At 57.0% G+C, this 26,415-nt stretch overlaps 1 protein-coding gene across 2 annotated transcripts in view; it reads right to left on the bottom strand.

Annotated features, from left to right (window-relative positions):
- DLGAP2 (DLG associated protein 2) overlaps positions 1-26,415 on the bottom strand; it is a 773,688-nt gene that overhangs the window by 163,360 nt on the left and 583,913 nt on the right. For both annotated transcript variants that reach the window (XM_059156120.1, XM_059156121.1), the window contains one exon: positions 5,426-5,491. In XM_059156120.1, the coding sequence (XP_059012103.1) occupies positions 5,426-5,491 (66 nt within the window). The remainder of the gene's footprint in view (positions 1-5,425; positions 5,492-26,415) is intronic.

Raw genomic sequence — 26,415 nt, forward strand, 5'->3', positions numbered from 1 at the left:
CCCGGGGAATGTGTGTGGCGTCTCTGCAGACACCGGGGTGCTTGGAGCCAGTGGCCTCCCCGCAGAGCCGTGCACCCGAGTGCGGAGCCCTGCGGGCCTCCACAGGGCGCGGCGGACACACACCGTACAGCCGCGTCCCACTCCGGATGTGAGCTCTCTGATGCCCTGCACGCACACTCGCGGGCCGTACGCGCCGTGGGCAGCTGTCAGAACACCAGGTCAGGGCCAGGAGCGCGGCAGGCCGACGCCGTGCCCCGTGCCAGGTGGGCCATCCCGCGGGCTGCTGTGTCGTCTGTCTGGCCCTGAGCCTGACCCCGCTGGTCCCGGCTCGTCCCCGCGGCCCCTGGTGCCTTGGTCTGCCCGGATCCGGTTTCTGTCCGCGATCTTCAGAACTCGTCCCCGCTCTCCCGCTGTGCTGGTTTTCCCGTCCGCACAGCACGTTGGCCTGTGAGCTCCTCCTTCGCGCCCCTGCCTCATGGAGCTTGCTGAGTCGGGGAGGCCGCTGGTTGCTCCGTGGGTATGTCCCACACAGCAGAAGAACTAGTGTCACTTGAACGAAGGCTGCTATGATCTGAATGTCTGTGTCCCCTCCAAGTTATAGGTGGGAGCCTACGTCCAAGGTGATGGTGTGAGGAGGCGTCAGGGAGGCGACAGAGAGCCCCCACTTCCCGCCGTGCAAGCACCCGGGAGCCCAGGAAGGAGCCTCACCAGACAGCAAATCGCGAGCACCTCGATCTCAGACCTCAGCCTCCAGAGCCGTGAGAGACGAACCCACTGTTCACAAGCCACCAGCCCAGTCATCTGTCCGGCTGACGAGGACAACGGCGTGCAGGCATGGAGGCAGGCAGGAGCCAACCAACGGTCTGTGTTTGGAGAAGGAGCCCACCCAGGGAAAAGGTACGAGAATCCACGTCACAGCCACCAAACTCAGAAACTGTGCAAATTAGAAATGGATACTTAGGGGGAAAGCTAGGAACGGCATTCCAGAAATTTAGAGTCAGATTCCTAATATCCTAATAATATTAGTAACTTTAAAACTAATTTTGATTTCTTTGCCGAGCAATAGTGACAACATGACATGGTCACATCGGATTCCTCTTCTGGGGTGCTCCTTTCACGGACATGGAACCTTTTCCAGCTCTTCCGCACATGGGACGTAAGTACTGGGGAGCAGGGCAGCCCCTGGGGCCTCCGGGTTCCCCCGGGTGGCGGGGGGGGGGGGAACCCAAGCATCCTGGGCGCATGGGGAGGACGCAGGGAGGGCTCCAGAAGCTCTGGGTGCAGCAATGAACACGCTGTAGCCATCTGGACGGAAACGTGGCGCCGTTTCCATGGTTCCTGGAAACTTCCTGGAGTTTACCTTAAGGGAGTAGGTGTGGACGGGTTACAACGCTGCATGTCTGCAAGACGGCCAGGATGGCACGCATCAGCCTCTGAAGCGCGAGCGCCTGTGAGCCGGGAGCTTTGCTGCGCAGACCCGCCGGCGCCGGGGGTGCCGCAGGATGAGGACACCCGCACGGGCCGGCCCCCAAGGCTCTGTGTGTCACGGGCGCCGTGACTCTAGCGTCCGAGCGCCTTTCACAATATGCGTAGTTTGCTCACGTTCTCAGGCTGCGCCTCCCGCGGTACGTCCGACTCTCCTTCTGTCCTGTAACTTGCCCTTCGGACAAGTTCGACTTTGCAGGTGTCCCAGTGCGAAATCGGGTGCGCACTGCAGTGCTCAGAAATGCTGGCGAACTGCTGACTCTTGGCAGCCGATTCAAAACAGCCTGAGAGCCCGGAAGAGGCTTCCGTAGGCAGAATGACTCCGACGGGGGCCGGTCACAGCACGGCCGGTGGAGCAATTTAGTTTCCGTGTCCTAAGGTTCCGAAGGTCCTCCCTCCCACGTTCCCCTGCAAAAACTGGATTTTTCTCTTCTATTGTAGCCTTCGTAAATGAGCTAAATTAATTCACTTCCATCACCGACTTGAGATTAATTGCCTACAAACCTTCTTTATCCTCCTACTTTCCTCCTCACACAGTGATTTCGCACCTGATGATATGGGAGCTGCTGCACTCGCACCCTAACGACGCTCGTGATGGGTCGCAGCCTGAGCACAGAATTCCTCCCTGAGTTCTCTGTCCCTGAGCCGGTGCCGCTCGCCTGTCCTCAGTGCTCTGAGAGACTGAGGCCCATTGGGGAGAAAAAGATGGGCGATCTGAAGGGAGCAGAGCAAACGTGGCCGGGCAGTCGTGTGGATGGACACAGCCTGCACGGGCCACGGAACATGCTCCTGCACTTGGACAGGACGACCACAGCACCTCCACGACCACAGGACCAAGGGCCCCATGGAGCGTCTGCCCCAGGACTTGGTGCAGGGCAATCGGAGCGCCGCTCATTTAGGGCAGAAGGGCCCATAAACCCTCATCCAGCTCAGCCCCTCAGTTCACAGAGGAGGACATGGGCGGATTCCACACACAAAACAAAACCAAGTCCGGAACGCGGTGTTTCCTCCGGACTCTCATTATTGTAGCCCTGGGAGCATCACACAGACCCTGTCTCTCCTGCCGCCCACCCCCCATCCCAGCTCCCGTTCAGCCCCCAGTCTCCCTGGTGGTGCACGCGGGGTGCACACGCAGGGAACGCTACAGGCAGCCTCACATCAGAATGTGGAGACACAAGAAGCAGGTCTCAGTATTTCTAACACTTCGCTGGTGGCACTGGCTGGGGACAACCGCGGCTGAGACCTGGTGTCCTGGTCAGTGAGCTAAAAATGATTGCTGGACCCATGTGCCCCTCCCTGACCCGGGGGAACCCTGCCTGGAGTCAGACCACGCCTTCCTGCCATGTCCTGCACCTGCCTGTTCCCCTCCTCGCGGGGGAGCTGAATGTGTGTGGGAGCTCACTATGGCCACCGGTCCCCAAACCTCTTCATTCTTTTGGACCAAAGCCTCCAGAATCTGGCTGTCCCTTGACATTCTTGGAATCCCCGCCCCCTCATGACCAGACTGTAGAAACACCTCACCAAATGCTTCTGTTCCTAGACAGTACGAGGCTCCTCCACACAGAGCTGGGATTAGCCTTTCCATGTGATTCGGCTGCTCCGGGGAGCATCTCCCGAGATGAGAGCGAGGTCTCGAAGGGCTTTTGTACACCCAGCGGCACGGCCACAGGAGTGGAGGGCCAGTGAGACAAGTGTCAGGACAGAGCAACGGCTGCACTAGATGTGGGCAGTCCGTACGGTGGACTGTCACACAGCCGTGGGAAGGAAGGAGCTTCTGTCATTTGCTGCAACGGGGGTGAACCCTGGGGACGTGACCTGAGTGAGAGAAGCCAGTCATGACAGGACCAGTCCCGCAGGAGCCCAGTCGGAACAGGAGCCCGAGACAGGCTCAGGGAAGCAGAGCATAGGGTGCTGGTCACCGTGCTGAGGGAGGGGAGCTACCGGCACCTGGGTGCTCGGGGTCTGCTGGGGAAGAGGGCGAGTCCTGGGGGGAGGCGGTGACAGTTACCCAATGAGGTGAATGGACCCCATGCCCCGGAATATACACTTAAAAATGGCCTCAATGGTGAATTTTAGGTTGTGTCTATCTTACCAAACACAAAGAATACTTCCTGTGCACTCCAGCCTGTCCCCCACCCCCTGCACGGACACCCTCTCTGGGAACACAGCCCGACAAGTGGCCCCGTGCAGGTGCCAACTCCGGCTGTGGGTCCACGACACCACCAGAGAGATGTGCACACCCTCCACCCCGGACCCTCCCATTCACGCTCAGCTCACGTGACTATGGCACACACCAAAACTCTGGGTCTGGGACTCGGCATAGGAACACAGGGGGACCTGTGTTTCCGGTGTGACCCCCGTGACCTCGTGTTTCCGGTGTGATCCCCGTGATCCCCATGTTTCCGGTGTGATCCCCGTGACCTCGTGTTCCTTTTGTGCCACCACTCGGTCATCTGTGCCCGTCCGTGGTGCCGACCCCTGAGCAACTACGCCCAGTGTGCTGCAAGCAATCTGAGAAAGAGCGTCCGTCTCCCCCGGAGCTGACGGGCTCTCCCTGGGATGCGCTGCACCATGGAGGGGTCAGCCTCAAACCCCCGCAGGCCCCTGAAACACAGGTCGGGGATGTGCACCCCTTGTGTTTTGGGAGGGCTCCCCCATTCTGAGAGACAGTCGCAGGGAAGACCAGGCACCACAGACACAATCATGACATCAGAACCGTGCACCTGCGGGATGCGGGTGAATGACTAAGTCCCAGGGAAACAAAGTCAAACCATGCCCTCCCCGGGCGCTGCTGGACACCTGCTCGCTAGTGACTGTCCCCGGAGGGGAACAAGATTCCAGTGAGGAAGCTGACTTTCCCGTGAGGAGGGAAGATGACTTCGTTTGCATGTTTCTGAGAGAGGAGCAAGGCCTCTGTAGGACGGCAGGTGAGAAGCCTACGTGGAGCTCCGTTGCCCGTGGAACGTCCTACTGTTCTTCGAGAACGACACCCACGTTCATAGTTTATTGAAAAGAAAGCTTTTCTCCCCCTCTTCTTCTCTTTAAAAGGCATCACAGCTTTGTACAAATGGACTCCCTCCACTAACAATATTGTTCTCGAAGACGATCCAATGGGCAACGGATTCATTGGCTACAGGGCGGAAATCAATACAGAAAAATTCAAGTTCAAACAGGAATCAGCCTGTTGGTCCGTAATTTGGTCCCAAGCACTGTGACAGCTCAGGGTCGTCGGTGACCTGGGAGAGGAGCCGGCGAGCTTTCAGGCTGGCGACCGTCGTGGCGGGTGGGGAGCAAAGAGCCCGAGCCACGGTGGGGGTGTTTTCTCAGTCGCCGTTGGACAGTGAATGAATTCAACAGCTCATGTGTCTTACAGAGACACTGGCCCCTTTTCACGTGTTATCCACGTCAAGGGGTCATGGCCAAGGGATCAAGATGGCACTAGCTTTGTTGTGTCTGTGACGGTGTAAGAGTGAAACTGGCCCAGACCCTACCTAGGGAAGTGCGCTAGGACAGTGACTCGGAGTCCCCCCGCCCATGGCACCCACAGCCTGGCACGTGCCGGGCTTGCCCACAGCAATCAGTGGTCTGTGTCCATGAGGAGCCATGTGGAGAACCAGGAGTGAAGACATCTTCCCTCCTTGGGTAGAGTCGGGGGGGTTCATCCATGAAGGAGCAAGGGACAGATCCCCCATCTTACCCGCATACCAATTATGGCACTGCCTGCTTTAATCATTATTCGTAGTTGGTCTGCCGTGATCTGCAGCAAGAATGTTCTCACCCATGGCTTCTCCACACACTCCACGTTACTTACAACACTCACACATCTCATCCAGCTCTTTAAATTAGGGCACACCGAAGCCACACTCATGCTTCGACCATTTCTGGGGTGCAGAGAGGCGCTGGACCCGGGGCACCCCCAGGGCTGAGGTGTGTACTCTACCTAGATCGTCCTCTGCCGGCCCCGGGAAGCTGATGCCGGGCTGGACCAGGTCCCCGCCCTCTTCCTCTGCAAGAGAGAAACAGAGTCATTCTTCAGTGCGTTCAGGGCAGACGGCCGTTTGCTCAGTGCGTCTCCAACACTCTTTACCCGGACGCCCCAACACCAGAGGCTCCTCACAATTGCTCAAAGGCCACGGCTCAGAGCCACATGTGGGCACCAACTCAGGCAGCGCATCCGTGGTTCTTAGCTCTAGCTCGGGTTTAACCAACAACCAACAACCCACGGCCAGTCTGAGCTCTACGCAGATTTATGAGAACTCGTCTGCAGAGCTGGCCGCGTTCTGTGTCACATGGCTGCTCCCTGCTCCCAGAATACCCCATGAGCACTGCCCTGCGCAGGACAACACTTCCTCTCGTTAAGAAAGTTCTAGACTGAGGTCGCCTTCATCCATATTCAAAGCCTACAGTTGCCGCATTAATGCTTCATTATCAGTTAATCTTAGGTCAGGTTCTTCCCAAACGTGAATTTCATGTCCTTCCGTTGGGAGAACACTTCAGGTTGAGGTCACTAGCACTGACCTCACTCACTCGCTTGCACACCTCACAAACGCAGACCCGACCTTCTTACAGAAGCGTCATCGTGGGGCCGCCAGAGGCCAGAGAGACCCAGAGAGCTGCGTTCTTCACTGGCTGTCCCCCAAGGAGCTGGGATGGAGGAGCCTGGCAGCCCCTGCCCGCCTCTGCTGGCTGCTCTGGGAACCACTGGTGCAGCCCTGGGGTCCCCAACCTCACAGCAATTAGGAGGGAGAGGTGGAGACAGCTGGTATCCCCAAGGAGACAGCCGCTTCAGGTGGGAACTCTAGTGGAAACACAGGACGTGTGTAATACTTATGTCCCCACCGTGGTAAGTATTCCATAATGCAGTTTTCCACGTGTGTTTATGCAGGCTTTCAATACTCATGAATGAATTTTGAGGCAAATATTCCACATTTGCATCCCACTAGTCACCATAAATGCAGTTAGCCACACTGTAGTCTGCAAAAGGCGTCATTCCGGGGCACTGCGGTCAGAGCCGCACAGGCTCTCGCCATCCAAGCAGCGGACCGGCATTCCCGGTCACCATACGGAGGGTAAGAAAGGCCGGCCGTGGGAGCGGCTAGCCGGGCTCTCATGCAAATCCGTGGCACAGTCTCATTCTAGGGGACCTCTAGCCAATGCTTTTCAAAGTTACACGTATGAAACTGTGACACAGCAATAATGAAGCGCTGGACCGGGCTAGTATGTGACAACGGCCCACGCAAATTACTTGGTGTGACTGACCACACCCCCTTTCTGCTTGGCTAACAGCAGCTTTGCACCCTTTGGGGCTGCGTCTCCCTGCTAACGAGTGGTCTCGTCCAGCGCTGGCCAGTCAGACGACCACGTCCGGTAGCATGTGAAAGCAGAGACGGCTATGTTTTCATGTGTTTGGAAATACAATGCAGTATGATGGGAGTTCTAATTAAATATAGTTGCCATGGGGACTGCGGTCCCGTGGTGCGTGTGACCAGCTTGAAAGCAGCCTGTGTTAGTTGGGGCAGTGTGGCTTTAGCAGAATAAACCCACACAGCCGACCTTCCACTTCAGACCGTGTTCTCCTTAGACACACACACGGCACAGACAGGGCAAGCGAAGGGCACATTCACGTGGCACTGCTTGTTGACACCACAGGTACGACAGGTCAGCCCCCACACAGACACACACACAGACACACAGACACACACGCGTGCGCCGGGCACATGGAGGCCGTGCACCGGACGCTTGCATGTGCCCACAAAGCTATGCGCTCAGAGTGCGAGCTCCGCTGTGTAATTGCCCTGCAGCGGGACCGGGGACCCATTGCACTATTTCGAGAACACTCCTCCCCGGCTGGCGCGGGAGTCGGACTGAAGGTCGGTCCTGAGTCTGACGGGTGGGAATGACTGTGTGCTCTGCCTCTGCTCCTGCCCCTTGTCAGACAGACCGAGATAAAATGAGGCCCAGAAGCAATGCAACTAAGCAAAACCGTCACAGCTGAAAAAGGAAAAAACAGACAATGGGCCGAGGGTAAGGGCAGCAGGTCCAGCGGCGGCGGGAGTGCCTGTGGGTGTCACTAGCTGTCCCGGCCCCGCCCCACCCCACCCTGCCTGGTGGTGTGTCAGCGTCACCGGGGTCCTGCAGTGTGTACCCCTTGCCCCCGCCCGGTACCTCACCCAGATGTCCTGCCCGCCCCCCGGGGGGGCCATCAGACCTGCAAGGAGGCACGGGCCACACCGCCCCCCGACTGCCCCACTGATGCGGCACCCCCTGAAACCTGCCCCGACGCATGCTAGTGCCGTCCGCCACCTCTCTTCCCCTGTCAGTGCACAGGAGCCGAGCTCTGCCCCACCGAGGCCCACAGACAAGTGTCCCAGGAGCAGCCAGTGTGCGTGGGTGTGGCGACAGGCTCTGCACCCGACCTTCAGAACCTGCGGCCAGGGAGCCGCCCCGACCCAGCGTCTCAAGGTCCCACCCCCCACGCCGATGCCCCCCACAGCCAGGAGGGGCCGAAACAGGGCAGAATGAGGTGCCAGATGAGTCAGGGCTGGGAAGCCAGGCACGCCTTCGCCGGACCGCACGCTCACACTGCCTCACGTTTTCCAAGCAGAAACAGAAACACGCCATCTACCCGAGCATCTCGGAAACCCTCTACAATACACGGAAACGCATCTGATGACTTTGGTCTTCGCTCTCATGGTCCCTGAAGGGGCCCCGGCTGGGGGCTGGACACTCACATCCTCTCCAACTGAGCCCACCCCTCAAGCTGTTTGTCTTCTGTACCAAAGCCCAATGACATCGGTGTCCTCTGACGTGTGACCCAGCACTGCTGCTGTGCACTTTGGGGAAGAGCATCCGTCAGCCTTCAGAGGCTTGTGTAATCGCACTCCTGCTTGCATGTGTCTGAGCTGAGTGGCAGACATACCAGGCAGTGGCCCAAGGAGCCCCAGCGGCCACGGGCACGTCCTCTACGGCCTCTGCCATTGCGGGCGGACTCCCGCCCACACCCCAGGGGTCTAGGAAGGGGCCTAGATCACCTGCGGGGGTGCCAGGCAGTTCACTGCCCCGCTCCCTCCCTCAACACGAGCTGAGGACGGCCGTCACAGGCAGCCGGGCCGGCCGCTTCCTCCGTCATCCACCGGTGCGCCACGCTCTGCCACGATCGTGTCTTGCTCGGAGGAGACTCCGCTCCGACCTTCCTCAAGAGGAAGTCCTCGTCTTGGACTCTACTTGGAATGAGGTAAAACCCACTGATGAAGGGGCAAAAGAGACCAGAGACATGATTTGGGGTGGGGGAGGGACAGACGGGCCGAGGAGCCCCAGGTAGATGAACTTCAAGAAGAAATCCAGTGTTTGTGGAAGTCAGTGGACATTTCGCTTCTGTCGGTCTGCTATCGCTCTGTCTGTCTATCTAAGACTTATTCATACGAGAGAGAGAGAGAAAGAGAAAGAGAGATCGCGAGCCAGGCCCAAGGGTAGAGAAAGAAGCAGGCTCCCTCTGAGCAGGGAGCCTGATGTGGGGCTCGATCCCAAGACCCTGAGATCATGACGGATCTGAAGGCAGAGGCTTCACCAACGGAGCCACCCAGGCGCCCCTCTTATTCTTAATTAATGAATTATTTAATTAGTTCAAGAGAGCACGAGTAGAGAAAGAGAGAGCCTGCATGTGAGCAGCAGGGGGGGTGGGGGAGAGAATCTCAGGCCGACTCCAGGCTGAGCAGGGAGCCCCGTACGGGACTCGATCCCATGGGCCTGAGATCACTACCGGAGCCAGAACAAAGAGCTGGACGCTCAGCCGTCTGAGCCACCCGGCCGCCCCCGAGGTCTCTCTGGGAAGCAGGCTCCCATCTCAGGACAGTGTGAGGCCGCGTGACCTTCTGCAGTGTGTGCTGTGACCCTGTGCTCTTCCTCCCTGTCAGCACAGCAGGCCCACCTTGGCTCTGAGAGGATGCCTGGGGTCCCACAGGGGGTCCTGTGGCCCCAGGGCCTGGCATGTGCTCTCCCAGCATGCAGTGGGGCTACGTAATGTCTGAGACCAGCTCAATTCACTGAGTCAGACTTGGACAGTGAATCATAACGTCCGCTTGTGGACACTGAAGACACTCCACGTGCCCAGAGGTGGCCCTTCTGAGGCACAAACGTGCACAGGGTGTCACAGGCAAACCGCTGGTCCTGGAAGTTGGGAGGAGGCGTGACCTGCTCTGTGGAGAAGCATGGGCACCCAGCACGGTGTGGCTGCTGCGCGGAGCTAGGGTCCCCCACAGAGACATGACCCCAAGGGGTCAGAGCCAAATACCAGATGTCAGCACAGGCACTGCACAGGGTTTGGTTTGCTCAGTGCATAGGGCAACTCCCCACCTCCTCCCGGGGGTGCTCAGCTTCTCTAGGATGGTTCCTTGCTCCTGGCCATGGCCGGTTCCATGACCAAGGGGATGGATTTGGGGGCAGCGGCCGAGCTGGGTCCACAACCAGAGAGTAAGCCAACTTCTGGGGCCGCTGGCTCACTGCAAGAGTGGCCTGGAGGGCTGAGGCCCTGACCGCTCAGGGCAAGCCACCACTGGTGTCCCTGTCTGGATATCTTCTCTCTCCCACTGCACACGCTTCGCGGGACTTGGTGGCAGATCAATCTTGGAAAGTAGGGATTGGGGCCAGGACCAGCCACGGCTGGGAGCGCACAACCCTCTGTGGGTCTCCATGACCTGTTATTATGGAGACGTGGCGGGGAGAGGGGCTATGTCCAGTAACTGAGGGCGCACTCACACAGTCCCGGCTCCCAGGACTCACTTGATTGCCCTGATCACTGTGGTGAGGCGGGGAGGGGGGCTGATGGCCTGGGGAGGGTCCGTCGCATGTCTGAGGTCACATGAGGACAGGTTCCTGTGAAGCCGCACTTCTGATCCTGCGGGGCTGGGCTCTTGCTGGCCATGGATGGCGGCCTCTGTCTGCAGGCATCAGCATCGAGGGACCCGTGTTTCATAAGCATCTGACCTATGAAGCCCTGTTTCCACTCCACGTGTTTAAACCCTCCCACGTACGGGTACTAATCCCGCCTCCTGGTGGAGGTGGTTTGTTTCCGATCACACCAGCCTGGAAATGACAGAAACAGGAAAGGCTTCAACATTGTAGGTCGAAGGAAAGCCACTACTTGTATAGGGACAGGGACATTGCTCGTAAGAAAATACGGGATTTCCCAGCGGAAAGGAAAACAAGGAACTGAAGTGGCCGGTGCAGCCCGCCGAGCCAGGACTGCACCCGCTTCCTGCTCCCGGCAGCCGCGAGGGCGCGCCAGTTAAGGGTCGGTGAACCTGGCGCTTCCGTGGTAGCAGGAAGGGGGGGCACGTCCCTCCCAACTGAGCAGGGAAGCGGCCAGCCCCGACCCCTCCAGAACCCCGACGTCCGCACTGCACGTCGGAGCACAAGCCTTCAGAGGGACAATCTCATTCCCAAATGCAACCGACACAGAACCCCAAACTGGAAAGCAGCGCGGAGGTGGGAAGCGCGTGAGGGGGGCTGTGGGCCTCGGCGCCCTCTGCCGTCCTGCACAAGCCCGGGGCTGAAGGGCACACGCGGCGGCGGCCGGTAGCAGCAGGACAAGGGGCCAGCCGCAGCTCTGTCTGAAGAGGACAGTCGCCTCCTTTGACCGTGGGGACAGCAGGCTTTACTCCGAAGGGGACAGAAGGGGAAGATTTGCTGTTAAACGTAGCTTCACCACCCTGATGAGGTTCCCCAAAGACCACTCCTGGCCCCTACGTGGTGCCCAGCTGATCCTGAGTCTTCCCTCAGGGGCGGCCTCTCTCCAGGACTGTCCTGTTCCTTTTTGGGTCCTAGGATCCATCAGGGCTCCTCCCCCAGAGGGCCGGACCTGGTCACCAGCCTCCTTGCCCGTGGGTCTTGCTACCTCTTTCCCTCCGGCTGCTGCACACTGTGTGCTCTTGTGTGCATCATGCTAGGCCTGGAGCCTCTCCCCCCTGCTCAGACCCGCCATTGTCAGCCTCCCCCAGGAACGCCCCCAGGGATGCTTCGCCCCCTGACAGGGGGAGGCTGGCAGTGACGTGTGCAGGTCTGTCTGCATAGATGAGTTTTCTGACCATGTGGCCGAGGTCAGGAAATGTCTGAGAGATAGAAAGGAACCTTGCAGGGTCACTGGCGTTACCGGCACAGGCCCGGTGATGCCCCCAGAGTGCAAGGTGGTCCCAGACTTCAGGCGCGACACATGGCAGCTGCTCCCCAGACTCCGTGAACTCTGCTGAGAAAGTTACGTTGCCACGGAGTTCAGCACTCCGACAGTCTGCCCGTTTCTAGAATCGTCCTATTCTTTATAAGTTTACTTTTTAAAAAAAGCACACTCGAGCCTACATTTTAGCCGTTTCCCTAATGATGGGATCTGAAGGCTGCTTAAATTAAGAATTCATTTCTGCTCCGTTAGGACAAAGACACTGATTAGCTTTAATGCTTGCTTCCCTTCTATTCCAGTCACAGCTGGGCCATTCAGTCGCTGCCGCGATGATTACTGATGGCATTTCTCTGAAAGCCACAGAAACACTCACGATTTTAATTTTGGACGGAGGATCAGGTCTCAGCAGAAGCGGCCCCTAAAATCTGCAGAATTCTCACTCGTAATTAAACGTCACTTGATCCCGGCCAAGAGAACAACACAAGGTCACTAGCGTGTCAACCTCAACCCAACTCAGGATGACCACAAAGGGCTCTGCGAACAGGTGGTGGCCGGAGCACCCACGCGGCACGGAGGGGACTGTGGTCGCCTGCACCGCCCACCTCCCGGCCCAGAGGCTCACGAGCTCAGCGTACGGCCTGCCGCCCTCCTGTGAGTTACAATCTTCCAAGGAGTTCACTTATGACTAATAGCGCCACCCACACTTGCATGTCCTTGGACCTGGGCAAAAGATGGAGATATACCTACCATTTCCATCAACATGGACGGGACTGGAGGAGATGATGCTGAGTGAAGTCGGTCAAGCAGGGAGAGTCAATTATCTTATGGTTTCCCTTACTTGTGGAGCAGAAGGAATAACACGGAGGACAAGGGGAGATGGAGAGGAGAAGGGAGTTGGGGGAAATTGGAAGGGGAGGTGAACGATGAGAGACTATGGACTCTGAAAAACAATCTGAGGGGTTTGAAGGGGCGGGGGTGGGAGGTTGGGGGAACCAGGTGGTGGGTATTATAGAGGGCACGGCCTGCATGGAGCACCAGGTGTGGTGCATAAACAATGAATCATGGGACACTATATCAGAAACTTATGATGTACTGTGTGGTGACTAACATAGCCATAAAAATAAAAATAATAAAATTTTAAAAATGCTGGAGTAAGAAGGAGCCTCTTAGTTAGTTAAATATCTAAAGGCTTCCAGATGAAAAGGTACCATTTGCTGTTAAAGTTGAACATTACTCACTTCCAAAGTGACATTAGTTGTACTTTATATGTTTTAAACCTAGATTCCAAATGAGTGCGCTGTTAAATCCTTCGCACTACTTTCTGTATTTAATAAGGTTTTATGCCAAAGTTTGCTTGAAGATTTGCCCACCATGGTTAAGCTGGAAGTACTACTTTACAGACAAAGAGAAGGGTTTCAGGAAGCTTCAGGAGAACCTGGCCTTCACCCCTGCGTTACTGCTAAGTGCATTACAGGACGGGAAGGCCTCCGAGATGCACACGACTACTTCTGTGTCTCTGGCAGACGGGTCCTTCCAACGCTCACTCACAAAAGTCCTAGGTAAGGATGCCGCAGGCCGTGCAGAACACCCAGTTAGATTTGAAGGTGATACTCAAAGAATAATTCTGTTTATTATATCTATGCGGTGTCTGTCGTTTGTCTGAAATTCAATTTTACAAAAGGCTCTCTGTGCTTTCACTGGCTAAATGTTGGCTTGACACCCCCAAGAAGACGCTCAGGCCTGGGGCATCTCCCAGAGACCCTGGCTCCACTGGGATTGGGGGTCCCAGTCGGGTTCATTTCATGGCCCCAGAGCCCAGACTAGGGTCTAGCCAGGGTGGAGAACTGCTCACTTAGTGGAATGAACCAAAGTAATTTATTGAAGGCCCCAAACCTACCTTCTCCTCCTCCAACTACAAATATCACACCTGCCACCCAACGCTAGGGGCCAGCCGTAGGCGGCAGACGTGGGCAGCATGCATGGGCAGCCGCGGTGGCCAGCGCGCGTGGACTACAGGGGCCCCCAGCGCGGCCCCCCTGTGTGCAGGTGCACCTGGAATTGTGGGCTGTGTGTGAAGACAGGGAATGGGGTAATCACCTGCTAGCCTCCCTCTTAGTCTCTGCTATGCCACCTGCTGCCTGGAGAGTTCTTCAAAGAACGTCCAAAGAACCCATGACGTTAACTTTGACATACTCTTCAATTCTGTATCTGACATGTTGCCTTAATTTTCTACACTGGATGAGTATGTGGTGTCTGGTTTTGCCTGTTCCCCCTCCATGGGACGACCTCCACGCTGTGTGTCACAGGCTCCGACACGCAGGATGGACAAGGTTCTAGTTATGATCGCGCCTCGCCCAGGACTTCACACAAATGACTGAAGATACACAGCGACACTGTCTCTTTCCCACTGAAAGTATCCGCCTGCAGCAGAACGGTTTGGTAAACTAGGGTACGAAGCATAGAGCATCGGGGACCTTTCCACTCCTGTAGAAGTTCCTGGTGTAATGTTCACGGAGAAGCACTGTGCAAACTCTGTGCACTTGGTGACCCTTGCTGTGCACTGAGGAAGGATGGGAGGCATTTACCGAGATGGCCACGGTCAGGGTCTCTGATTGGAGGAGAAGAGTGACCTCCGCTGTCCTCCAAGCTCCTAGCACTCTGCAGATCCTTTCTGACCAGCGGGTCGTGATTTAGAAGCACGACAGAGTGCTGGGACAGCCTCCCCCGAATCTCCTCATCAGCGGAGACGGTCTGGAAGGAGGAGGGCGGAGGCACTGAGCTGGGAGCTGGTGTGGTTCCTGCCCCCCTGGCGGGCAGTGAGCCCCTGCCGGGGGCAACCCGAAGCCCAGGGGTGGTGCACGGAGGCAGCTTCCAGTCCAGCACTGGACACAGCTCCCCAGACATTCACCGTGTGTAGGAAACACAAGGAAGAGGAAGAGGAGGTAGACCCGTGTGTCTCCTCGGCCGTCCGTCTGTGACTCACATGCGGCTTCTCAGGCATTGAAGAGGGCAGCTTGGGAGCACACACAGTCCCGGGAGCGGCTGTCGCGGACACCCCTCGCAGCTGTCACCGAGCCCCTCGCAGACCCTGACCGCCGAGCAGGGGTAGAGGCACGACGCGCTGGCTGTCGCCCGGCCCTGCCGGCATCTCCGTCCCTGGGAACCCCCTTCAGAAAGACAGTGTGGGGTGGTGGCTACCCAGAGGCCAGGTGGCCCTCCTGCCCCAAACCAGAGGTCCAGGCCTCCACCCCTCGATGCCCCCCTCTTCTGTCCAGACACGCAGCCCGCCGCCCCATCATCTGCTGAGTGCAGGTCCTTGCCCAGGAGGAGGCCGCTCGGTGTGGGAACGCGGAAGGCACGCGGCTGTTACGCCCGCTGTGCGAACGCGGAGGGAGGGCTTCAGGGGCTTCGGTGATTGACCTACAGCCCTGGGAGGTACGGCTGACGTTTAACACTGTGTCAGCTGCTGGCGTACAACGGAAGACTCCGTATTTGCACGTTCTGCGAACCACCAGCACCATGTGTCTGGCTGGCAGCCACTGCTGTGCACGTTACAGAATACCTCGGTGACAGCGCTCCCACAGCCACTGCACGCCGGAGCGGAGGCCTGACCTGGGGCCCACCCTTCCTTCTGGCTTCCGAACCCACCTCTTTCCAGGCTTCACACCGGGATCTGCTGCTCACCCATCAGCCAGAACCCCTGTAGACACGCTGGGGAAGATGAGGAGATGAATGTGTGCCTGTACCACTTCTCCTTGGCTTTCTGGGTCTTTCTTAGGGGTCCTCATGCCCACTGTCCCCAATCTCTTCTCTAAAGCACTCCTTTTCTGGAATCGAAATCGGGGCTCAGAAAAGAGCTATGACCAACTCATTCATACTAAAATGTAAACAGATGCCAGTAAGCCTTCTCCAAGTGCCCACGCTGCAACCTGTTCGGCCTGATGGTGGCCAGTACCAGGATCTCTGTCCCCACTCAGAGCCCTGAAGCATTTGAGGGTAGTCTGCTTTTCAGGGAAAGGTCTCAAAAGGAGCCTTGAGTCTTCCATCCCAGGCCACACCACATGGGAGCCATGAGAGACCCAGGCCTATCGGGGAGTCCTGACCTTGCCCAGGGACCAAATACTGAACACAACCTTGGGCTAGTCCTACCTCACTAAAATTCCTCCTTAAACCATCACTGAGAAGATGATATTGTCACACTTACTACTGCACCAACCCGAGCACTTCCTGGAAACAGAAGTTGAGAGGGAGGGTCTCCTGGCTTTCAGCACCACTACCTCCTTGTCACATCTGAACACTGAGCACCGTAGACCTTCATCCCAGAAATCCTCACTCCGCAGACACCTACTGACCGACCCTGAACTTGGGGCATGGTGACCCGTGCTTGGGGCTCATAGCCTAGAGGAAACTCACACAGAAACATGAACTCTGTCCAGCCACTTGAGTTCAGGCAGAAGCACCACGGGAGGCCTTCACATGGTCACATGGATTATGTCAGGACTTCACGGGGTGAGTTACTTAACAAAAGGGATTTTTAGGGTCGTCTGGGTGGCTCAGTCATCAAGTGTCTGCCTTTGGCTCAGGTCATGATCCCGGGGTCCTGGGAACAAGCCCCGCATCGGGCTCTCTGCTCGGTGGGAAGCCTGCTTCCCTCTCCCACTCCCCCTGCTTGTGTGCCCTCTCTCGCGGTCTCTGTCTCTGTTTAAAATCTTTAAAAAAAATAAAATAAAAAAGGTATTTTTAACCCCACAAACTCTGCTTATGATTTATTATGTTCAGTTATTGTACAGACGTGAATAAACTCATAATTAGGTATAAAATATATTACATAAACCTATTAAAACATTTCATAGCCAAAATGTTATGCTTATTCTTACTTTCTGAAAGAAAGCAACTTCAGAAATTTGATTTGTGGGTGGTTGTTTCAGACCCCGGATCTTTGTAAATAGCCACTTTCAGGACTATTTAGCTGTAAAACTGAGTTTTGATCTATAGCCCCAGGCCTAGCCATTGTCACTATTCCTTTGGATATTAATAAAATTGAGAAACATTTGTTTAAAAATGACAGAGGAGACGGGGTACCTATTATTCATTGACAAATCGTGCCAAAGGCATCATTCTTCTTGTTTAAATACATCACCTGTCACAGCGACAAGCGGAGCCCTACTCGGTACAAGGTTTCACGGCAATACCGAGATGGAATGATCGGTTTCCGGATCCGTTCTCGTTTAACAAATTAAGGAGCCCTACCTGAGATGCGCCACAGATGCCGCAGCCGGGCTGCTCTGTATTGTCTCAACCCTCCCAGATGGCTGGTCCTGTGGGGTCCCAGGGACACGAGGAACGTGGGACCAGCACGGACAGTGCCAGGTCCAGCTGCTCCCCGGGAGTGCAAGCTGTGACCAGCGGCCACAGATGCACGTTCTGACACTATGACACAGACACGCGATGCTCCCACTGCCATGTTCACAGGAGGCCTGTGCCCCTGCAGCAGTTCCTGCTCTGTAATGAAAATCCCATCTGACATGGGGTGCTCGGGGGTCACTCGGGAGCGAGAAGAGCAGAGTGACAGGGTCCACGGGGCAGTCCCTCCCCGGCTCAGGAGCCACATCCTGAAGGAAGCATAGCACCAGCCTCCGAGCCAGGCAGACAGCCTCCCTGACCTTCCCCTCCCTGGGGCAGAGTTCTCCCAGATCTCGCCAGAACCCTAAAGGCACCCTCCTAAGTCACAGAAACCCCAGGAGCTCACGGCTCTGAGCAGCTGCCCGAGCTGAGATTTCTGGGTTTGCCCCCAAGGACTCTGTGCTCCATATGTCTGAGTCCTGCTGCCGTGAGGAACCCCACATGGGCTGCTCAGCTTCCCACCGCTGGACCATGAGGGCCGACGGCCCCACATCCCAGCGAACGCATGCCCTTGCTTCTGTGACTGCGGCAGGGAACGTGAGCCTTGCCCACCATCTGTAAAATGGGGACCGAGTGACAGGAGAAGAACCTCTGGGATGTCCCTGACCAGAGGATGTGGCACTAACACGGCCTCAGCGTTCGCTGCCTTCTTCCCCGTCCTGACTTCTCCATGGAAACCCAAACGGCTCTGGGGACAGGGGACGCTGCTGTCTCTTGCTCCTAGCGTGAGCACAGCTGAGACGCGGAGGAAGGTCTCTGTCCGCAGCTCGAGCCCCGGGAGCGAGCCCACGAGACGGCTGGGATGGGGAGGAACAAACATGGGGCGGGGACCCCGAAGATAAAGACGGGTGATTTCCGGACGCTTGAACCTGGGTGCTCTGGACAGGGACCCGGAAGCACGAGCCACAATGAATCACGTGAGCTCGCGCTGACCGTGGAACAGAGTCTCGGCAGCGGTTTACTGCCGTCTCCTCGGGCAGCAGCTTTACTCTGGCGTCTCCCACTCAGATGCGCGCTCTTCCTCCTTCCCGGTCGCACAGAACCTGTCGTGGCCCCGACGTCTCTCGACGGGCTCTCCGTGAACCTTGAAGATGCAGGACTGCTCTTAGAAACATCTTCTGCATTTGAGGCACCTGGGGGCTCAGTCTGTTGAGCGTCCGACTCCTGATTTCAGATCAGGTCATGAGTTCAGGGTCGTGGGATCGAGCCCTGCGTTGGACTCCGTGTTTACGGACGAGTCTGACTGTGGTTCTCCCTCTCCCTCTGCCCTTCCCCCGCCCCATGATAAATAAATAAATCTTTAAAAAAGAAAAAAAAATTCCGCATTGGGGTTAGGAAAGTCCTGCCTGTACTTTAAGGTGGAGAAGCTTCAGGGTAAAGCAGCGATCCATGAACTGTGTTTGCAGCGCAGCAGGTCTGGCTGATCAGCCTGGTCTCAACTGTACTTTAAAAAGCTCGTGATCACGTAGCAAGAGGAGAAGGAGGACAACAATGAGTTTGACAGGGAGATACTGCGGAGGCTGCGGCAGCGTCAGCCAGGTCCCGAGCCCCTCACCGGAACCTCCCGTCCAGCGTCCTCCTCAGCGTCCACAGGGCGCGTGTTCTAGAAGAGGGACCGTGGGGGTCCTGGTGTTAACGCGAGTCCCACCGTCAACTTACCCGCTCTCACCAACATTCAAGACAGCATTTCCTGGCTGGCGTGGCAGCCACGGTGGCAAAACAAAGTTCGAACAGGGCAGACATAGGCAGGGAAGCGGCCGAGAGGTCAGTGGGAAGGGGACAAAGCCGCATTCTGGTGCAGGGAGTCCTGGGTCCCGATGACTCGGCTGGAGGGCGAGAGCTAGCGCCCCAGGCACCACCTGTGTCAGCCCCATGCCTCTGATGCGATGACAGCCACGGACGGCTGGGCTGACTCGTCCTGCCCCACCGGTAAGAGCTCGTGGACTAATAGCAGGAGAGTTTCCGTGGCAAATGCCACGGTCGCACAGAGGTCCTGACAGCTAGCTCACAGCGCACCCGTGTCCGTCAGAGCGGCGGGAGCGAGCAGGAGGAGCCCAATGACCCCGCGTCAACTGGAAGCTCCTCCAGGTTTCCAGGTCAGGGCTCTGCACTCTTGCCAAATGACTCGGGCCTCAGGCTAAACCATTACTGCTCCTCGAAGTATGCGTGAGGTCATGGGGCTCAGGACCTGCTGTGTGCAGGGCTAAGCCACCAGACTTCTAATTTGTCTTTTGTGTGTCCCTGGGCAGTGAGGGACACACAAAAGACAAATTAGAAGTCTGGTGGCTCTAGAATAATCACGACGGAGCTTTCCTCTGCAAATTTGCGGGGCTCACCAGGGTCCCCACATGTCTGGTCTCTGTGCAGCAGCAGGGGACCTCCCTGGCTGCTCTAGGACCACACCTCTCCCACTGACTCACACAGCCTCCGGGTGCTCCCCGTGGTGTCCAAACCTGCGTGCAAGCCCGTGGACTCCTGCCCTTTAAGAGAAGGATTTTAATTCTGAGGGCTGTTATGACTGCTAGTTCTGAATCTCAGAGGACCTAATGACCAATCTTGAGCAAATGATCTTTTGAGACTCACAGACACGTCCTGTTCCTGGACAGCTCCAGAAACCCAGTCCCTCTCTGTGAAGGGAGACTGCGGCGGGTCCCGACAGCCCAGCTCGCCCTCCTTCGGAGAAGCCCCTGCACGTCTGCCCTCCCAGCCTCTCTGGCAGTACCTAAGCCTCTCCCCATGCACACAGTCTCCCTGCGGCAGTACGAAACCTCACAACTGTGCAAGCGGCATCAGGCGCGTGCAGCTGGGGTTCTGCGCACAGTGGTCCCTCCCTCACATGCTACTCTGTAAAGCTCCAGCGGGGGTATTTCCTCCGGAAAACCCCCCAAGAATCCCCCCTAAAGTGCAAAGCCCCATGTGGTCCAGGGACCCTCCCACCAGACAGGAAGCATGCCTTCTACGTTGTCCTCAGGGGCACCCCAGGTGCTCCCTCCGGGTCCCTGTGCTCCAGGCTCAGACAGATCTGTGGTCCGCAGTACCCACCAAGCACTGGCCTGAGGTGCCAGGGCCCAACGGAGACCGTGTTGGGCAGGAGGTGGGTGTCGGGGTCTCACGCTGCTGGAGGACAGGGCTCCACCCCCAGTGCTTCGTGCCTCCGCCAGGTGACTGTCCCTGGCTGTGTCACTCGGGCAGGGGAGCGGTGGGGCCAGGAGGAACTCTGGGCAAGGCAGGCAGACCCCAGGTACCTTGTCCATCAGAGCAAGAACCTAAGTGTTCGTCGCGGGGGGCCTTCCTCATTAGCTACAAGACATTTTATAAAGCTACTGTGAGCTCTGGAAAGAATCCTAAAAAAGGATATAATTACTTAACAGAGCAGACATCAATAGATTCTATTATTGTATCTGTAAATTCTTTAAAAAGTCACGCAGTGAGTTTCAACACATGCCAAACCGTTTCAGAGATAAAGCTTCTGACGCTAAGCAGAAACCCGGAGGGTAGGGACGCACGAGCGCCTCGCAGAGCCGGTGGTTCTAGACCCGCTCCAGGCACGAATGGTTGATCGCTTTGGGCCTGTCTCGGTATCAACAGGTAGGTCAGGTGGCTTTTCACGTTCCTTTTAAGAGGAAAACTATGACTGGAAAGCCAAGTGCTCTGAAGTCAAGTGTCTGCTAAGCCCACATGTCCGCACGTATGTACTGTGTGAATGAACAAGCTTCCCCCAAGGGTTGGAAAGCCTGACACCACCCAGCTGTGTCGCGTTTGGAAGGCTCCTTCGAGCCCCGTCACAGGGACAGTAGCAGCATCCTTGTCTTTGCCAGTGTGAGCAGAACTATTTCCCATGAAGCCTGCCCGGAAAGGGCCTCATGGCTTTGTCACCCAATGGCTTGTGTCCTTGTGTCCTCGTGCACAGGCTGTGTGGGAGACGCATGGACACTAGACAGTGGGAGGTTTGAAACACACTGTTCTGCTTTCATTTTACTTTGTTAACAGGAACTCTCTTGTTTGGCAAACCATTTATAAATAATGCAGTGGGCCATCCAAAGGTCAAGCTGACCTGCGTCTTTGCTTAAACAAATATCTTCTTTCTTGGTTTGTTTAAAGCAAGAGATCTGAATGCGCGTGCCCATCCTTCCTCGTACTCGTGTAGGAGCGCGGCACTGAACGCAACACAAGAAGGAATGTGAATCCGCCCTGAGATATCCCCTCTCCTGTTCTTTTTCAAAAAAGCAGAGGCCGGCTCTGAGAGCCAGAAAGCACAGCCCTGCCGCTGGGAACGCTGAAGCTGTCCCCCACCCATACAGGGCTCCTCCATGATCGAATGGCAGGCAGGAAGAGGCGTGGGCTCAGGGAGGTTTTACTAAATGTGCGGGTCACGTGTCTGCTCACTGCAGGCCGTCCGTGGGAAATCACATCCCCACGCCGGCGCCACCCAGCGCAGATATGCGACCGAGACACTTGCATGATGAATCCCGCCAGTTACATAACTCCAGCTTTCAAGTCCTCCCCTCCAAGCAAAGGTTGTTTGCTGTTCGCCCCACATGATCGCCGAGTGCCGCAGGGCACAGACACCTGCCGGCACGGGTCTTAGGCGACGGGGGGAGGCATAAGAAGAGACGCCGCAGAATCAGTGACTTACTTCATCTCAGAGCCGGTCGACCCTTCACGTAACAGGAGTGATACGGGAGACAGAATCAACAACTAACCAAAACCAAATAGAGAACCGGTGCTGCTCACTGCTTCTGAGCGTCATACGCAAGGGGAAGTGGGATGTACGGTCTTTACTTTTGCTTCATGAGTCGTGTCCTCCAGAGTCAACCCTGTGCCCACCCCTTCCACGACGGGTCTGGCCTTCAGATGCCCAGCTGCGGCACGTGAATGGGTAGATAGGCTGCAGAGTCCTCAAATGCGGCGGCAAATCCTCCAGCTACTCAGGGCAAAGCGTCCTGCTCAGCAACAAATTCTCACCCCAAAACAGCCCAGGACAAGTGCTCTGTGCCGGGCGGAGTCTCACGCGGTTCATCCACCTATCAGAGGTGCCCCTTACGGTTCCTGTTTGCACTTTCTGGTGACTGAACAAAGCTCAGGAAGCCCCTCCAGTGTATGAAATGGAGACTCAGTTTAGACTCCTTGACTCTGAGACCTGCAGGCTCCCAGGTCCGCGAGAATCGTTCTCTGGCTTACCTGCCTCACTGGGAGCGTGACCGGTCTGGCCATCCCTCGGCTTCTGGGGACGACTGTGTGATATTACAGGGCCTGAGCTCACTAAACCAACTTGTCTCAGTGTCCCTCTGGGGAGGCTGGTGACTGTTCTCTGGAGGTTCTGCTCCGTGCACCGTACTTGGCTACTGCACATCTGGCCCTCGATCTGCCACCATCTCACGACACACCTGACGCTGGCCTCCGTCTTCTGCACCTGCTGGTGACGCATCTTTGTCAAGATCGGATAGGAAGTCCTTCCTGGATCACCAAGCACAGGGACGCCCTGCTCTTACACTGGAGAGCCATGTAACGCGGCAGAAGACACACGTACGTGGAGAGATAAACAAAATGAGCACGGTCTTGAGGCAGAAGAGTGGCCAGGAATGGGGGACATAGGAGGGCTCACCCAGGAAAGCTGGCATCCAAGGCCATGGTCTCAATGCTCTAAAGAAACTGGGAATGTTGCAGAAACCATGGACAGACTCCCCGAGAAAATGACTATGTCCACACACGACACTTTGAATGGGAGCTGAGGTCCTCAGAGCTTGGTAACACCCACTTGCGTCCTCCTGGGTGCAAATCCCCAACGTAAGGAGGCCTGGAAACTGCTCACGGGACATCCCGGGTGCTCGGATGGCAAGTAGGCTCTCGCGGGCCCTGAGTCATCAAACCCACAGTCATCCGCACATTTACACACAAAGTAAACACCAGGGTCATAAATAAGGTAGCCGTTTGGGGTCCCCACTCCCCCGAGCAGACCGGAAGAGGATGCTTCCGACTAAGGCCGCGGACAGGTGGAGTGTGAGACGTCGGACGCCGGGGCAGACGGCGCTCCAGACAGACCGATGTGGCCCGTGGCACTCGCGCTTTCAGGCCACCGTCCCAGCCAGAGCACGACCCCTTACAGCTTAAGGGCGAATGGGGAGAGAGCACTTGAATTGGGCCCCAGGGGACAGTAAGGCAAGTGGAGATTTACGGACACAGGGAGGGGAGAGCGGTGTGTGGGGGTACAGGGAGCAGAAACGTGGGGGCAGTCCGCCTGTCTCAGCATCTGCTGACGGGGCACTTACCACAGACAGGCCCAGAGAACGCCATCTCTGCTATGTCTGTCTTGGTATCTGATGTTGTGGTTTATACACGTTGGCTCTTACCCCAAGATCTCACCGAAGCGAACAGGGTAGGTCTCTGGTGCAGACAAGCATCCGTCCATCCGTCCAGCACCTCGGGCATGAAGATCCAGGACCACCCCCCCATTCTGCCCACACGTCTACCAGGGAGGACACTCAGTGCAATGAACCAAACCCTCTGACAGCCGAGGACCCGCTGTCTAGCACCCGCTGGAGTAAAAGGGTGAATTCTGCAGACAGGAGGCGCTCTGTTCTGCGCGAATCACCCAGGATCAGCCTGTCTTTATGTCTGCTTGGATTCCCAAGCATCGCAGAAGCAAGCAGATGATGATGCCCGGTGGTACTTGGCAAAAATGGGCCTTTTGAACAGAGGCCTCCTCAAAGGCCTCAAAGGCAAGTCCGGGGGAGATGGACCCATGTCTCAGGAGCGTCTCTCTGAGGGTGACGAGGCTCAGGTCTGCACTGGGGGGAGGAGACGAGAAGAAGCGTGTGACCCAAATATCCACCCTGGTCCCCACAGACACTAGCCTGACGCAGCCAACACACACACACACGCTGGATTGGCCCAGGGGCCAGAAACTGCGGAGGCCGAGGAGTCAGTCAAGTGACAGCCCTAGGAACACAGGAAAGACGGACCATCACCCACACCCTAAAGGAGACTGGCTCCTCACGGGGGTCTAAGTGAGCCGTGGATGTTACCAGGACTTCCTGCTTTTCTAATGTCCGTGTGAACTGAGTCCGGCTGCAGGGAGACCACTCAAGGCACCTGAAACCCCTTCAGAAGCTTGTGAAAAGGAATCACAAGCCTGGTACACGGAGACACCAAGCCCCCGGGCATTCCTGGGCATGTCCTCTGCCATCGCTCTGGATACGGGAATCGTCAGCCACGTACAGGACGATGCCATGGGCTCTGTGTCCCCCGGCTTCTGCTCTCACTGTCCCCAAGCCTGGCCGAGCTGTGAAGAACGCTGCGGGCCTCACCCTTCTCTCCTTCTGAAGGAAGACCGACCGGCTCTGTCGGCTGCGAGATCCGACTTTAGAAGAGTAACTACAGAAAATATTTTTCTTTTTAATGAAGAAAAGGTACTGCTGAGAGTTTCTAGAGAAAAATAAAAGGAACCTGAAAATTGAATCTTTCCACTTGGTTAGTGAGGGTAAAAGTTCTATAAATCACACTCCAGAACTACCATCAAAGAGCGGGGGAAAGTAATTCACTTTGGCACAATTTCGTTGACTTTCCAACGCCCGTGGAATGCTGGCCGTGTCCTGTCATCCGACAAGGGGCTGCTGGGGGCACACGCCTGTCGCGGCTCCCAACAGCAATCTGGTCAGGAAAGAGCCCGGAGCCCCCCCCACAGACTTGAGAAAGGCAGAGAGCACTCAGGGCTCTGGCGTGGGCTCCTCTCCCTGAGTGGACAGTAATGAATCCCTGCCCTTAGCTGACCCGCCTAAAATACCCAGCGGTCAAGTGGTGGGGCGACTTCAGAACGGAATGCTCAGGCAGCCAGTATTCCTGTCACTGCGGCCAAGACGTGGTACTTGGCTCAGACCGCACATAACGGGCATTCAGCTGCCCCCTGGGATTTCTCAACAGAGGCCACTGAGTTCCAGTGGATACCCACCTCCTGTGTGGTGCACGTGTCAGGTGTGATGTCAGGAGCACGGGTCCGGTGTATGTCAGGCACGTGGGTAGGTTGCACATTTCAGGTGTGTGTGGCAGATGTTGTTCTGGGCCTCAAGGACAGAAAGCAAAGAAAACAGACGCAGTCTCCAGCCTCCTGATGACTGCTACTGTGGCTGCAGGTCAGAGCGCGAGCGTGGGGCTGGCTCCCTAACTAGGGCCTCCAGCCACACATAGACCGGCCTGCTCTGCCTCCTGTTCTGGTTGCTGTGGACAGCAGCAGAAGCCTGACCGAGGTACGGGGAAAGGTCCCAGCCTGTGTGGGACCATCTGCAAAGCCTGCATCTCTCTGCCTCCTTCAGAGAAAACACCTGTTGAGCCTCACTGTTCCGAACCCATAAAAAAATGGAGTAATTGTTTGATTTGCAGAGTCTGCCATTTTGCTTGATGGGACCCGTTCTCAGCCCTCCCTCCAGGATGCCACAGCCCAGACGCCAGCCTTTCTGTCTGCAGGGCTGTCTCACCTGACCTCTGCTGCATTTGCTCTAGAGAACAGCGCTCGAGAGACCCCCCCTACAGTGTCAGTCGGACGATCATGTTCCTGGCTGAAAACAAATACCAGAAACTCCAATGACGTCCAGGGCCGGCAGAGCCGACCTCCGCCGTCGGCACCCGCACCCGCTCCCTTTACCCCTGCCCCTAGCTGGCTCTCCGACTCTGTTCCCCCCAGCTCCCCACAAACCTGCTTGCGGGGTCTTTCCTCTGCCTCCTGCCCACGGGCCTGGCCATCTGCCTTGCGGCCCCCCGTCCCACGGCACAGACAGGGTGCGGAGTTACTCGTCCTGTTCCTTCTCAGACTCCCACCCTGCGTGGTAACTTGTGGGGAAAACAGGGAGCCTTTATGGTCTGTTCACTGGTCCACGGTTCAGACAGCTCCGGGCCCCGAGTAGGCTGCAGACTGCATGTTTGCTGAGTGAAGCTTCAGGGTGATGGCGGAGCTGGGTGCCAGCGTGGTCTGGACGGCCGGTCTCCAACAGTCACATCACACTGCCACAGCTGAGGACACAAAGGAAGGAGCTGGGGCTGGAGCGTGGATCTGCCCCCGTCCCCGAGCTCTCAACCATAATCGGAGAATTTGGACCCAGAGAGGAGAGGCCCACGGAGGTCCCCTGCAGCTGCTGGATGTCACCCAGAGCGGGCCCCTTGTCACGCCTTGCGGCTCCATGTGAATCCCTTTCTGTACCGGAGAAGAGACACTCATCCCGGTGGGCGGCAGGTCCTCCTGGAAGGGCCGGGGCTGAGAGGCTGGACAGGGCCTCAGGCTCCCCCTCACACAGAGGCTCGGGGCAGGGGTCGGCACAGCATCCGTGCTGCTGAAGGAGGGGACACGGTCTCTGGCCAGGTTCTCGGGC

This window comes from Mustela lutreola, chromosome 18, assembly GCF_030435805.1.
Source record: "Mustela lutreola isolate mMusLut2 chromosome 18, mMusLut2.pri, whole genome shotgun sequence".
Classification (NCBI taxonomy): domain Eukaryota; kingdom Metazoa; phylum Chordata; class Mammalia; order Carnivora; family Mustelidae; genus Mustela; species Mustela lutreola.